Raw genomic sequence first — 15830 nt, 5'->3', positions numbered from 1 at the left:
GAGAGAGCTGTTTAGGGGGAGGGAGAGTGGCAGTGACTGCAGAGGATAAGAGGAAGGGAGAGAGTGATCGTAGGTTGCGTCGGAATTGATTACAAGGTTTATGGTTTGCTGAAGTGGGGACGCGCTTGAGGTCAAACGACGCAGACGCAGTCAGGTTGTTGAAGTCGGTAGCCTGTGGTTTTTTCAGGTGGATGTTGAAGTCTCCAAGTACCATCAGAGGAGTACCATCCTTGGGGAAGGATGATAGAAGCACATCCAACTCCTCCACGAAAAGTCCAAGGTGCCCTGGGGGACGATAGATAACTACAACATGTGTTTTAACAGGGTGGATGACAGTAACAGCATGAGACTCAAAGACGGTGTTGTTTCATGAGGGTGCCAGCTGTTTGAATTTCCAGTCGTTAGGAATAAGTAGACTGGTTCCTCCACCCCTCCCTGATATGCGTGGGCTGTGGTAGAAAGTGTAGTTATTGGAGAAGGCAGCCGGTGTGGCAGTGTCCTCTGGTTTGATCCAGGTTTCAGTCAGTGCTAAAAGAGAAAGACCAGAATTTTTGGCAATAGCTGTGATGAAATCTGCTTTGTTTTCAACAGATTGAAATCTGATTTCAACAGATTCCATAAACCAATGGGAAATTTCATAGAGGTAGTTTTGGATGCTGAAAGAGTGTGCAGATTGTTAGCATTAGCCAATGCGTGGCCTTCTAAGTGATACCAGTGATTTACGAGTTGTAATGACAGTAGGGATTTGAAAACACATTGTGAAAAACTGAATAAGGAATGTACAAGACAAATAGAGAGAAGATAATAAATAAAGTGCAATAGTTGAAGTGCAAAACAGTAATACAAACACTCAAGTGCCTTGTCGGTGTCCTTGCTCGGTAGAGTCAAACAGGTAGAGTCGATGGTCTTTACTCTCTTCGGTGTTCACGCGATGAGGGCTGCACGCAACTGCTGCACTCGGTGGTTGATCGCACTTATATACCCGTTTAAATCACGCATTGAATTCAGCAGGACACGCCTTCCAATATCTCCCAATAACACGCGAAACAAATGCAACTAACAACACGTGACCCAGCGGTCGTAAACAAGCAACGAAACTGCGTTAGACTCAATAAGACACGATTTATCATTTACACTTACGAGTTTCAGTTGATTCTCAAGCTGCAACAAACTACTTCTCACAATAGTTCTCAAAGACAGTTATTGTAATTCACAGTTTATGAAGCTAAATCATACTTTCCTGGCTTTTCTGTAGTTCAGTCGTAAGAGCATGGCGCTAACAACATCAAGTTTGTGGGTTTAATCCCAGGGGAGTTCACATACTTAGAAACAAATGCATAGGATGATGCAATGTAATTCGCTTTGGATAAAAGCATCTGCCAAATGCATAAAAATTTTAATGTTAATCAGTTTTGAAATATTACAACTAATTAACCAGTGCTTCGAACCAGTGCTGATTCTGGTTTGATAGCCCGTGTTTTCTGCTTTTTACTAGTTCTTTGAGCCACATTTACCGTTGCAAAGTCAAAATACATTTTATGCACAATAATGATGTAATGAATCGCATGATATGTAATTAAATGTTCCAAACAAAGATTTAACTGTTTTTAAATAATTTACTAGACCTTAGAATGAAATTAAACCTGACTTGTTCAGTAGAGCGTATTCATTAAGTACAATCAACCAATGAAACACTCTGATGGGATTCACACTGAAGCGCTATTGGTTCATGGCATGCCTCTCTGAGTCCAAATCTCTGGGTTTCGCAACGTCTTGGTTATTTTAACCATTCTCTGTCAGGGCAGTTAGAGAGAGATCCTCCCATAAAGCTGTGGCCCTGGAATGCATTGCTGAGTGCTGTTCAGTCAGATTAAGAGCCAGATCTAGTACTGTGTCTGACAGACTCTGGTGCTCTTTGGGACCCTGAGGATAAGACATGAAAGAGCGACCAAACTGATATTAGCTTAGAGGTCGCTTCTAAAAGAGGAAGGAAGGCACATAGTATGATGGAAGTGTGAGTGTTCAGTTCCGACGAAGCTAACTATAAGTGCTTTTCCACCATTTTGCTGAACCATTCTAAGCACGCTCTGAAATGGTTACGCTTATGTTACATAGGGGGCAGTTGTGGCCTAGCGATTAAAGAGTTGGACTCGTAGGACTCGATTCTCAGGGCCAGCAGGTAGCGACTGATTAAAGCACGTTATTAAAGAAGGAAATAAATTAACTTAGCTGGTTAGCAGCTGAAGCTAGGGGAGTGCCAAGAGAAATAAAAACATTTACAAGTCATAGCTCGGTCTCATGCGTTACCAAGGTAGCAAGTGACGCGTTTGTGTTTACATTCTTAAAACTTCTGTTATCAGCTAGCGGTGGAAAATGAAACAATCTGCACAGAGTGTAACGATTAAGCAACTAGAACGGTTTGGCGCGATGGTGGATGCGCTCATTATTGTAGCATAGACTTGTTTAAACAGAAACCAGTAAAATTTCTGTGATGAGTAGCAAGGCTGTTAGAAAACACACACATATGACATATGTGTCATGGATACACCAGTCTCTCTTACCACTTCGACGCCCCTTTACAGCCGCCAGTGTTCAAAACATCAGCACCTGCACGTCATTAGCCGTCATCAACGCCTCATCAAATACTCCCTCATACACACAGTAAGCAATTGGTCTCTCTATGAAACGGACTCATTACATATATAATTACCCGATTGACTAACCTGAGTGATTTTCCAAGCCTTCCGAGGCTTCCTTCCTCTCGCCATCTTAGTGGTTCTGTTACAGAAGACCAGACCGCTTCACGATGAGTGCTCCCTTCCCCTTTCAGTCTCACAGTTTCTGCAGAACTTCCAAAAGGTTATTGACAGTGCAATGGAGATCGCTCAGCAAGTACACAATTATACTTTTTACGCAAAGTAAATAGTATGTATCTCCATGACTATGCCATCATCAGATTCTGTACGTTGGCAGCCGCAAAAAAAAGCAGAGGAGGCTGTCCTAGGGTCTGTGCCTGTATTGTGGAGCATCGGGGCATTTGCGAACTGCATGCCCCATTCGACCCTCACGTACTAAGAGGCCAATGGGAGAGTATATCAATGAATCCCTGAAGGAAGGCTACATCCAACCGTCTTGTTCCCCTGCCGACTCTAACTTCTTCTTCGTTGCCAAGAAGGATAGGGGTTTAAGGCCTTGCATAGATAACCAAATTCTCAACCTTATCACGTTGAAGTTTCGCTACCCACTTGCTCTCATCCCATCCGCACTTGAACAGCTGATAAGAGCCACAATCTTGATGAAACTGAACCTCCGCAGCGCCTACAACCTAATTTGGATCAGCTTTTGTCACCCCTACTGGTTATTACGAATACCTGGTCATGCTTTAAGGACCAGTTAATACCCTGTCAGGGTAATGCTCTCCGGGATCTCCGCCACAAGTTTGTTCTCGTCTGCATAGATGATATCCTTATCTACTCTGAATATCCCTAGCAACATCATCAGCACGTTGTGGAGGTCCTCCAACGCTTTCTAAAGCCAGAAAAAAGCAGTTTTCACCAAACCTCGATACACTTCCTCGGGTACATCTTTTGCGAGGGAATCACCATGTATGAGGGGAAGGTGGCTGCTGTAAGAACCTGTCCCATCCCAAAATCCATCAAAGAACTCCAACGCTTCCTTGGGTTTGCAAACTTCAACCGTAGGTTCATCAAGGACTTCGGCACCACTGTTACAACACTTACCAATCTGTAAAAGGGCAAGCCTAAATCCCTGTCCTGGTCCCCCTTGGCCACCGAAGCATTCGATCTATTGAAAATAAGTTCTAATCTTCACCGCGCCTTTGCCATCCCGATTGCAATCACAGCGGCAGGGGACGCCTCCTGTACTCCATTCATGCGCCATCTATTCCCACAAACTCATCCTGGTTGAACGAAACTACAACATCAGTGATACAGAGTTGTTGGCTATAAAACTCGCCCTTGAAGAATGGAGACACTGGTTGGAGGGCACAGCACACCTGTTTCTCATCTACACAGACCATGAAAATCTCCAAAACCTCCGTAACGCCTAAATCCTCGTCAGGCTCGATTGGCAATGTTCTTCTCTCATTCAACTTTCAAATAGCTAACCGCCCTTGATCCAAGAACTCTCGTGGATGCTCTGTCCCGCATGCTTAGTCCTCCAGGGGAAGAACCCTCAGAAGAACCCATCAGGTTCTCTCTTCGTCTGTCCCATCCAATGGAGGCTCTCACAACAGCCAACACTCCAACCAACCATCTGCCGAAGTGCCCCCTTCACGTATGTATGTACCTCTCCCTCTACATAAGGATATGTTCACAGTTCGCTGGGCACTGGCAACCCGGGGACCAACACAACCCTCTCCCTTTCACTCAGTCAGCAATGCTGCTGGTGGTCTGGTATGGCACCGGGTTATGAGGAGCTTCATCCAAGGTTGTAGAGAATGTACAATATTTTCGAGTTCTCTTCATCTACCCACAGGAAAGCTTCCACAGCTCCCCATGCCCAACCGCCCATGGTCACACCATGGTCTGATTCCCATGGATGGTCTGCCCACTGCCATGGTAATGGCTGAACTCCTGTTGGGGCCCAAATTTGTCTCCAGAGTTTGGAAGGCTTTCTTTAATCTCCTAGGTTTCACCGTCATTTTCTCATCTGCGTACCATCTGCAATCAAATGGGCAAATCCAGGAAGTGGGTAGATTCCTCCGCACGTTCTGCCATGACCGCCAGGAGACCTGGGAACGGTACCTCAGTTGGGCCGAGTACACCCAGAACTACCTACGTCAACCTGCCACAGGACTAACACCCATTAAATGCATTAAATTCTCACCACCTTCCACCGGGACCACCCCAGTCAGCCACCATGACCACAAAGTTTTTGGTCCTCAGGTGCGGACCATGGAGGGGGGGTAAGGTCACGGGTACACTAGGAGCTCTCATCATTTCCACGCCCTGCTCACGCTCATCAGAGTTCTAATCATCAGCACCTGCACCTCATAAGCCCTGTCATCGAAGCAACTACAAAAGACTCACCCATGAACACAGTCAGCGCCTGGTCTCGCTTTGAAACTTATACAGTATGTATATGTACCCGATTGACTTACAAGATTCTCCTTGTGATTTTCCAAGCCTTCCGAGGATTCCAAGCATTCTAAGTTCTCCAAGTTTCCAAGATCTCCTAGTTCTCCAAGCCTTTCAAGATCTCCAAGCTGTTCACGTTAGAGTCCTTGTCCTTGGTGACTTTAATATCCAAGATAATGATACAGATGCCTTGGGAATGGCTTTTAAAGACACTCATACCTCCATGGGCGTTAGTCAACATGTGTCAGGACCCACTCACCTTCGTAATTATACTTTAGATTTAATACTATCTTACGGTATAAATGTGGACGATGTTAAAATCCTTTAGCAGAGTGAAGACATTTCGGATCAATATCTGATATTATGTTTGCTTCACTGGCCTACGGCTGCAAATCAAACTCCTTGTTACAAATATGGTGGAACGATTACTTCAACTACCAAAGATTAGTTTCTCGATAATCTGCCTGAATTGTCTCAATTCTCTAGCATGAGTAAAAACGTTGAAGATCTTGACATTACTATTGAAAATTTTAACTCCACCATCTCGGAAACATTAGACACAGTTGCTCCTCTGCGTTTAAAGAAGATTGAAAATGGCATACCTACACCGTGGTATAATGAACACACTCAGGCTATAAAGAAAGCGACACGGAAAATGGAGCGGGACTTTAAGAAAACTAATTTAGAGGTATTTCGTATAGCAAGGAAGGATAGTATTCGAAAATACAGGAATGCCATTAAAACGTCTAGATCCGCCTACTTTTCATCACTAATAGAGGAACACCATCACAACCCTAGGTTTTTATTTAACACCGTGGCTAAATTAACAAAGAAATAACTGGTCAGCGACTTCAGATTCTTATTATCAGCATAACAGTGATGAATTTATGAACTTCATTAGTAAAATCCAAGATATTAGAGAAAAAATTATAACAATGCAACCAGAAGTGAAACCCACTGAACAAACTAACTACAACACCCCTAAGGAGAAATTGCAATTATTTTCTACTGTAGATCACGATGAACTGTCTAAAATCATTAGATCATCTAAATCAACAACATGCATGCTAGACCCTATACCTACAAAACTAATCAAAGAAATGCTCCCAGAACTTAAAGATCCTCTTCTTAGTATTATTAACCCATCTCTGACATTGAATATGTACCTAAAGCATTTAAGGTGGCTGTTATAAGGCCCCTTGTCAAAAGACCAAAACTCGACCCTAGAGTACTAGGGAATTACAGGCCTATATCGAATTTACCTTTTACGTCTAAGGTTCATGAAAAAGTAGTTTCAACTCAATTATGCTCCTTCCTCCAAAGGAATGACATTAATGAAGAATTCCAGTCTGGATTTCGAGCATGTCACAGTACAGAGACTGCTTTGTTCAGAGTTATAAATGATCTGCTTTTTGTGTCTGACCGTGGCTGTATTTCGTTATTGGTGCTGCTCTTCGCATTATGCATGCTACCTCTAGGAGAAATAATAAAGCAACACGGAATTAGCTTTCACTGTTATGCTGATGATACTTAACTTTATATTTCCTTGAAGCCTCATGAAACCCAGCAGTTCCATCGAATAAAGGAATGCATAGTCGATTTAAAAAACTGGATGAGTAACAATTTTTTACTACTGAACTCGGACAAAACAGAAGTGTTACTTACTGGACCAAAAACCGGCATACGTAACAACCAAGAATACTGCTTAACTATTGACGGATGCTCCATAAAATCCTCGTCGTCAGCTAAGAATCTTGCCGTGGTATTCGATAGTACTCTGTCATTTGAGAGCCATGTCGCCAACACCTGTAAAATTTATTTTTCCATTTTAAGAATATATCTAAACTACGTCATATGCTGTCACTGTCAGATGCAGGGAAATTAATTCATGCATTCATGACACCAAGACTAGATTACTGTAATGCACTTCTAGGTGGTTGCCCTGCAGGCCTATTAAAAAACTCCAAAGGGTTCAAAACTCGGCAGCTCGAGTTCTTACATGTACAAAAAAGTATGAGCATATAACCCCGGTTTTGTCAACCTTGCACTGGTAACCTATAAAGCATCGCATTAACTTGCTTATTACCTATGAAGCCCTACATGGTCTAGCGCCGCAGTATTTGAGTGAACTTCTATTGTATTACAGTCCTCCATGTGCATTACACTCTCAGGCGTCCTGTCAGTTGGTAATACCTTTCAAAATCAAGTGCAGGTGGTAGATCCTTTTCTTATCTAGCGCCTAAACTTTGGAATATTCTTCCCTGCACGGTCCGGGAAGCAGACATACTCTGTCAGTTTAAATCTAGACTAAAGACGCATCTTTTTAATCCTGCATACACTACACTTCCATATTATTAATCCTCAAAGGATTTAGGCTGGATTATTTAGATCAACCGGAACCAGGAACACATCCAACAACAAATGATGTACTTGTTGCATCAAAGAGTGAAGAACAGTACTCTACTCTCAGCCAGTCTTGTCTCTTTGTTCCAAGGTTACCACAGGATGCAGTTCATTCCCAGACCTGATGGCAGAGCTGAGAATGGGAAGCGGTGACCTGACAAGAGCTGAGATGATAGAGCTGGATAAAGGACGCGGCGACTTGACACGATTTCACTACAAAATTTCAAATGCTTTTAGATTGTTAATGATAATCTTAAATCTATTATTGACCTTATTACTAAGTTTATTTATTTTTTATTTAGCCTTATTGTTCAAGCACTGTTGAGCTTGTGCATAGGCGGCAGCTTTTGCCAGAGGGGAACTGGAATCCCCTGGTTGGGCCTGGGTTCTCCTGAGGTTTTTTTTCTCGATTGTAGTTTTGGGTTCCTCGCCAACGTTTGAATACTGTTTTGCACTATTTGCCTGGCCGGGGGGGGCTGCTTTAGAATTCAGAAGTTTTACATAATTAATATTGCATATAGGCATTTATAGTCCGTTTAATATTTGACCTGTGGTTCTATCTCCTTTATCTCAAATGTGTGCTTTTACTGTGCGAGTGTGCGAGTGTGTTTGCATGTGTGCGTCTATGTCAATGTGTGTAAGTATGTATGCATATTGTGTCTGTGGAGAATTTGTATGTCTGTCTCTGGTGTTTTCACCTTTTTCTTGTTTTACAGGTACATGACCTTAGTTGTTTTCCTTATAGTCAATGTGTCTCATGTACAGCTGCTTTGTAACAATGAAAATTGTAAAAAGCGCCATATAAATAAAGTTGAGTTGAGTATGTATGCTTTGTCCCATAGACTTGAGCAGATCTGTCCTGATCAACAATGCAGCAATGATTGTGATGAGGAGACTCTATGGTAAAGATGAAATTCATATTTGAAACAAAAATATTAACCTCTATGTTCAATTCAACCTAACCGTTAATGTGTTGTGCGATTTTGCAGGTGTTTAAAGTTTCTGTTGAATTATGGTGCTGATCCACTCTTGCTTGACAGTGCAGGATTCAGTCCAGTTCACTATGCAGCTGCCCACGGCAAGAAACACAATCTCAAACAGGTATTTACCCCAAACTCAAGTTGATTTTCATGCCACACCAAATGTGATGTGTGTTATGCTCATGGTTCCTACTTTTTACAAAGGGTAAACACTACCTATCATTTAAGTGCTTGTTAAAGCCACCCTACAATGTATAATATATTGTGTACTTTTGCAAGACGGAAAATAGAAAAAATTAGACTCAAACGGTAGAGCATTGCAAGAGTGCAAAAGGGTTGTGTGTTTGATTCGCAGCTGACGTTTGCAACATAAACTATATTTGCATAAATTATAACAAAAGCATTCAAGTGTATTTCCATTTCGCAAAAAAATAAACTGCTCATAAAAACCTTTAGAACTCATAAAATAAAGGCTGAAATAAAAAACAGAGCTTTGAAATGCTGCCAATTTCATGTGTGTTGGACCAGCAGTGCGACGTGATCAGTAGCTAGTTACAGTACACCTCCCAGTTATTTGAGGATATAAATAGATAGACTACACAAAAATCCATCTGCGCTGCTACAGTTTATTGCCGATGTCACAGCATCATGATATGGAACATTTCTCAAAGAAAAATTCACAAAATGTAAGTCCATTAGAAATGTTTACTCAAGAAGCGTACCTTTATAAGGTTAAAGCAAACGCCCAGCATGAATTCCCCAGGACAGAAGCAATCAACTGCTGAGACAACTGCTGCTGGTGCAGTACATAGATTTTCCAAAATGTAGGAATTATTGTAGAGTTTTTATCACACCATAACTTTTCTGAGCATTTTAAATCTATCCCCAACAAATACTCTATGTAACCATGAAAAACAAAACCACTCTCAATTTTAAAAGTACATCTCCTGAAAATTGAATAAATAAGCTTTCCATTGATGTATGGTTTGTTCGAATATAACAATGTTTGGCCAAGATACAACTATTTAAAACTCTGGAATCTGAGGTTGCAAAAGAATTGAAATATTTAGAAAATCAGCTTTAAAAGTTGTTAAAGGGAAGGTTCAGCCAAAAACTCCAATTTGCTGTATATTTGTGCAGCAGAAGCAACAGTGGAGAAGCATTGTGCAGCAGTAGGCAACAGTAGCGCGTACCTGTCTCGTGTGAAGTTTCGTTGTTCTCGAGCTGGTTTCGCTTGTTATTGTGAGAGTGTGAAGGCATGTCCAACGTCATGTAGGGTATTTAAACTGTGCTCTTGGTTAATGCAGTCGGAGAAGCATTGTACAGCTTTAGGAAACAGAAGAGTGTAAGTGTTATTGATTAATATTGTCTTATAGAGTTAATCCGCTGTGTTGTTGCTTTTTTTTCCGACCACCAAGTCACGTGTGAAGTGGCGTTGTTCCGAGCGGCAGCATATCGGGGAACCGGACTATAATTTTTTTTTTCCTCTCTCCCCTCTCTCTTTCCGGTTGCTCTGAGGGCTACCGTCTCCGTTGTCTCGTCTCGTCGCTGCATGCCCCCAGGGGAAAGGTACTCCCCGTGGGAGAGGGGGAGCAAGCACAGTCTCGGGGGTACCCCCCGGCCTGTGAGGGCAATGGGGGTATGTAGTAGAGTAGGCGGGGCGAGACCGGTGAGTAATTGTTATTGAGCGCCAGCTGTGCGCGCACCGGTCTCGTATCACGTAGGGATTGTTATATTCGCTTTGTTGTTATTTTGATTAAATGTTTAAATGTTTGCCGGTTCCCGTCTCCTTCCTTCCTTTTATTGAACCTTGCTACAGACCTCAAGCGAGTTCCCACATCAGCAACTCATAAGTCTGGTAATCACTTGATCTTATCTACACACGCTACTGCTCCACTCATCACTCACAGGTCATCCTGCTGCACACATCGGATCATTTCCTAATCACTCTTGATCTCGACCTAACCCCCCCACACAACACATGCCTCCCCACTGGTCATATTCTGACGCAACCTGCATACACTCTCTCTCCCGCTTATCCTCTACGGTCTCTGCCATGCTCCCACCCTCTGAACAGCTCTCTCTCTTGGAAACTAACACCGCAACTGACACTTTCTGCTCTACAACGGGTTACCTCCAGCTTAGACAGCTTATGCCCCCTTACATCTAGGCCATCTCGTGCATCCCCATCGAGTTTTCCCTCTCTGACCCACATTATCATCTCATCTCTCATCACTGGTACATTTCCTGCAGTCTTCAAAGAAGCCTACATCACCCCACTAATGAAAGAAACCCACTCTTTATTCTGCACTTTTAGATTACTACAGACCGTTATCGCTCCTCTCCTTCATTGCTAAATCTCTTGAGCGTGTTGTATGTAATCAGCTCTCCTCCTTTCTCACGTAGAACAACTTACTGGATAGCAACAGTCAGGATTCAAGAGCGGTCATTCCACTGAGACTGCACTGCTCTCTGTCATTGAAGCCCAGAGACTGGCAAGAGCTGCTTCGAACTCATCTGTACTCATCCTACTGGATCTATCTGCTACCTTTGACACCGTTTACCACCACATCCTCCTGTCGACCTTCAAGGCTATGGGTGTCTCTGGAATGGTTTTTCAGTGGTTCAGGTCTTACATTTCAGGTAGGTCATTTAGAGTATCCTGAAGAGGTGAGGTCTCGGAGTCCCAACATCTTGATACAGGGGTGCCTCAGGGCTCAGTGCTTGGGCTGTTGCTCTTTTCTGTATACATGACATCCCTTGGCTCTGTCATTCGGAAACACGGCTTTTCCTGCCAACGCTCTGCGGATGATACACAACTTCACCTGTCATAAATCTAGATTAAAGACACATCTTTTCAGCCAAGCTTTCACTTAATGCATAGTTAATGAACAGCAGCTATGTTTATTATTCTCTTTCTGCCTCCGCCTCGGGATGCCCATCCCGAGGTAGGTAGAAATTCCGCCAGGTCCAGATGATCGACAATGCCCGTCCCCAACTTGAGATTACGCCAGCTACAGCTGCGGACTGACTGACCATCCCAGCTCCATCTAAGGCAATTCCACCACCATCCTAGAGAAATAAGAACATCTGACCATCCCAGCTCAAACCATTCCATCCTAAACCAAGAGCAAAGGCGGACTTCTTGTCACATTAATGCTGAAGTTACAATACTTGGTATTTAATGCTAAACTTACATCACATCTCAGCAGTTTGAAGTTATAGCTGCATTCATTGGCCCTGATTGGAGGTTGCTGGGTGGGTGTTTGTGTGGAGTGGGGGAGCTCGTTGGTTGTGGTTGGGGGGGATTTTAATTGTTAGGGCTGTGTGGGTCTGGTTTGGTCTTGCTTAGTGGACGATTTAGGACAACAGAGGAATAAAGTTACAACATGTCATTAACACTTTCCCTGGTTGTTCCTCTGTTTTCTGGTGTTGATCGTGGAGTGGGACCGGGTTGGACCTGTACGGTTTTCGGTGAGTGGGACTTCCTGGGTCGTGGATGGTGGGGTCTACCTCTTCCTCGTGGATATTTCCTCGGTGGCTTTTGGTTAGGGTCACTGAGTGCAGCTATGACACATCAGAGGGGATCTGGCCCTCCCGGCTAAGCCTGGTTTCCCCCAAAGTTTTTTTTCTCCATTAATCAATCATTGGAGTTTGGGTTCCTCGCCACAGCAGGGCAGTGTTGGCTTGCTCACCGGGAGACTGCATTAATTTATTTATTAATTAGATATTATTTATTAGAATGATCTTGCTTGTTCTATGAACACCATGCACTGTGCTGTGTTTTAACTTTTCCGTTTTTCCTGTTTGCTCCTGTAAAGCTGCTTTGGAACAATGCACATTGTGAAAAGCGCTATATAAATAAACTTGAATTTTGAATTTCATCCTCACGATCTGACTGTTTCTGCACGCATTTCAGCATGCTTGAGTGACATTTCGCTCTGGATGAAGGACCATCACCTGCAGCTGAACCTTGCAAAAACAGAATTGCTTCTAATCGGGTCCGACCCTAAACTCCATCACAACTTCTCCATTCAACTGGGCTCATCAACCATCACATCTTCCAGAACGCCCAGAAACCTGGGAGTGGTGATCAATGATTAGCTAAACTTCACAGATCAGGTTGCCAGCACCACTCGGTCCTGTAGATGCATCCTCTACAATATCAAGAAAATTATATCTTATATCTAACCGAGCATGCTACGCAGGTCCTAGTCCAGGCTCTTGTTCTGTCCAGACTGGACTATTGCAATGCGCTACAAGCTGGACTTCCTGCTTACACGACCAAACCTCTACAGATGATCCAGAATGCAGCAGCAAGAGTGGTCTTCAATGAACTGAAGAGAGCACACATCACTCCTCTATTCATTAGGTTACATTGGCTTCCTATCGTCGCTCGCATCAAATTCAAGACTCTGCTCCTGGCCTACAAGACCACCACTGGTTTGGCACCCCCTTATCTTCATTCACTTATGCAGACTTATGTACCCACCAGATCCTTACGCTCTGCAAACGAACAATGTCTTGTGGTGCCATCCGAAAAAGGTTAAAAATCGCTCTAACGAACCTTCTTTGGATCGGTTCCACATTTACAAGATCAGCAGATTCTTTCGCCATCTTTAAGAATTGGCTGAAAAAACATCTCTTCCGTCTGTAACTGACTGATCATTTCTGATATCTATATTTTTTGTACAATATCTGATTTAAAAAAGCATGCTTAGATAAAATAAACTTGTCTCTGTACTCTGTAGTAGGCTTTGTGAGACATGTTTTTATTGCTCTTATGCTTACATTTACATTTAGGCATTTGGCAGACGCTTTTATCCAAAGCGACTTACATTGCTTTATCCTATACATTTTACATAGGTATTTGCAATCCCCTGGGATCGAACCCACAACCTTGCGTTGTTAACACAATGCTCTTACTACTGAGCTACAGGAAAGCTTGTTTTATGCTTTTTGTTGTCCTTATGTTTGACCCAATTGCTTCCATTGTTTACCCAACTTGTAAGTCACGTTGGATAAAAGCGTTCGTTAAATGATTAAATGTAAATGTATTTACTCACCCCCAGGCAATACGAGATGTAGGTGACATTCTTTCTTGAGTAGAATCATAAAGAAGATTGTTTGGTAAATCTGCAGCCCTTTCTGCTTCATATAATAGGAGTCTATGGGGTACACCTGCCTAAGAGTTCCTAAAGCACATCATTCCAAAAACCTGCTCCTGGCGACATATTGATGTTTCGTGAAGCGAATCGTTTGATATTTTCATAAAACTGAAGGTCATTTTTTATAATATTGGCCATAATGTGCAGCCTCTGCACAAAATCGCAATCTTCTTCTTGTAGTTTTTGGTGGCGGAAGGCATACCAATGTCTGGTACGTTTAGCGCCAACTGCAGAAAAGGAGTGTTGAGGCTGTACAGTATGGCTAATAGTATTAAAAATGACGTTCAAACTTATGAAAATATGAATAGAGTCGCTTCACGAAACTTCAACATGTTTCCATGAGCCGCTTTTTGGAATTATGTTTTTGAGGGGAACTCTTAGAACGGCGTACTACCATTATATGAAGCAGAGAGGGCTGCGGATTTACCAAACAATCTTCTTTATGGTTCTACTCAAGAAAAAATGTCACCTACATCTTGGAAGGCCTGAGGGTTAGTAAATAAACGGCAAATTGGAGTTTTTGGCTAGATCTTTAATCAGAGGTGCTGTAGCAGGCAGTTGATAAGAAGAAACAGGTTTGTTTTAATGCTCTCTTTTGGTTTACTGTTGTGGATTACAGTATAACCCGAAAACTGTTCTAACTGTAAAAATTCTAAGCTTGACATAGAGACCATGCTTGAGTGGGAAATTCCCAAAGAGCGAGCAGCAGCGAGTGAAGTTTGTAGGCGTGTGTCTGGCCATTTGTGTTAGCGATTTTGCGGCATCCACTCACAAAAATAAAGTTCTACAAGAAAGACTCAAGAGGTGAGAATACTTGACAATAAACGTTTATTAGACAACTGATCAGCGACAAGGTGCAAATATGGTCAAATTATATAGTTCTTTGGCGTAAGCCCCATCCAAAGCTCGCATCCGGGGGGACAAGAATTCTTGCACTTCGTGCCTGATGATGATGGCAGGGGCGCAGCCAACCCCCCTGGGGTTAATGGATGGGGACCGTTCATAGGTAGTGGTGGGTAGGATGGGGGTGAATATCGGCAGCTTCAACTGCGAATTCAAACAAAGGCGATCTTATATACTCCAAGTGTTAGGTGATGATTGGTTATTGGTCTATATGTAGTAAGTGACGTGAGATTGAGTCTTCCCGGCAGATCTTGTGCTGAAGCTTACATTTTTGACCAATACAATGTGTTTTTGGCTTTTGCCACACATATTCCTGTGCTACTTATGACTGATTTTGTGGTCCAGGGTCATATATTACTATTCTTTAATCCACATACAATTCGAATCATTAAATTCTACTACATTACCTTTATCCCTATGATGTATTCAGAGTGAATTGTCTGTGCAATTATCTTTTACAGCTCTTAGAATTGTCTTTCAAGTGTGTGGAGGATGTGAAGAGTTCTGTTCCCATAAGCCCTTTACACTTAGCTGTAAGTATTCCGGGAGGTAAAAGAGCAAAGATTATATGCACACAAATTCAAATGATGTTTCTGCAGTTCTGTAGAGCAGTCTTTCCGTTTAAGGCTACTGTGGAAACATGGCAGCACAACATGATTCCATATAAGGGTAGGCTGTGTATGTAGGTAAAAATAGCTCATTCTAGGGTAATAAAAACAGAAGGCTTCATTATGTAATGTCTTTATGTAATGTCATCCTTCTTTTGTTCTCCACATTGCACCTTTAGGCAAATAGAACATTAAACCAACACAGATTACCATTTTGGAAATTTAAAGTTACATTTTAAAAAAGCTTAAAGGGGTCATTTGACGCAGCTAAAACGTATATTATACGAATATTATTGTTTGCTTTTGATGTAATACAATGTGTATACACGATTTAAGGTTGAAAAACTCTGTATTTCCACATACCGTGCATGTTTGTATGTCCTCTTTGCTCCGACTGTCTGAAACACTCTGATATTTTACAAAGCTCATCGCTCTGAAAAGCGAGGTGTGCTCTGATTGGACAGTTCACTAGTGCGTAGTGATTGGTTGAATTCTGCACGGAAATGTAACGCCTCTTACCATATTTGGAACATCAGGTTCCAAAGCAATTGTACTGACAGGTACACCCACCTTACTTACACATACATTTTGGCGGTCTTAGTCAAATTGTGTTACTTACTTACGTAGATTCGCGGGGGTGTGGCGTTTCAGGCAGGTCTGGGTGAGCAT

General features: G+C 42.5%; 1 protein-coding gene across 1 annotated transcript in view; it reads left to right on the top strand.

Moving 5' to 3' along the window:
* The window catches only part of LOC130410597 (serine/threonine-protein phosphatase 6 regulatory ankyrin repeat subunit C-like), a 109909-nt gene that overhangs the window by 66552 nt on the left and 27527 nt on the right, over positions 1 to 15830 (top strand). The window contains exons 15-17 of the mRNA XM_056735361.1: positions 8345 to 8404; positions 8492 to 8603; positions 15015 to 15086. Of these exons, the coding sequence (XP_056591339.1) occupies positions 8345 to 8404; positions 8492 to 8603; positions 15015 to 15086 (244 nt within the window). The remainder of the gene's footprint in view (positions 1 to 8344; positions 8405 to 8491; positions 8604 to 15014; positions 15087 to 15830) is intronic.

Source organism: Triplophysa dalaica, chromosome 21, assembly GCF_015846415.1.
Source record: "Triplophysa dalaica isolate WHDGS20190420 chromosome 21, ASM1584641v1, whole genome shotgun sequence".
Lineage (NCBI taxonomy): Eukaryota > Metazoa > Chordata > Actinopteri > Cypriniformes > Nemacheilidae > Triplophysa > Triplophysa dalaica.
Note: the sequence above shows the minus strand (reverse complement) of the source record. Positions and strands in the feature narration are given on the sequence as shown.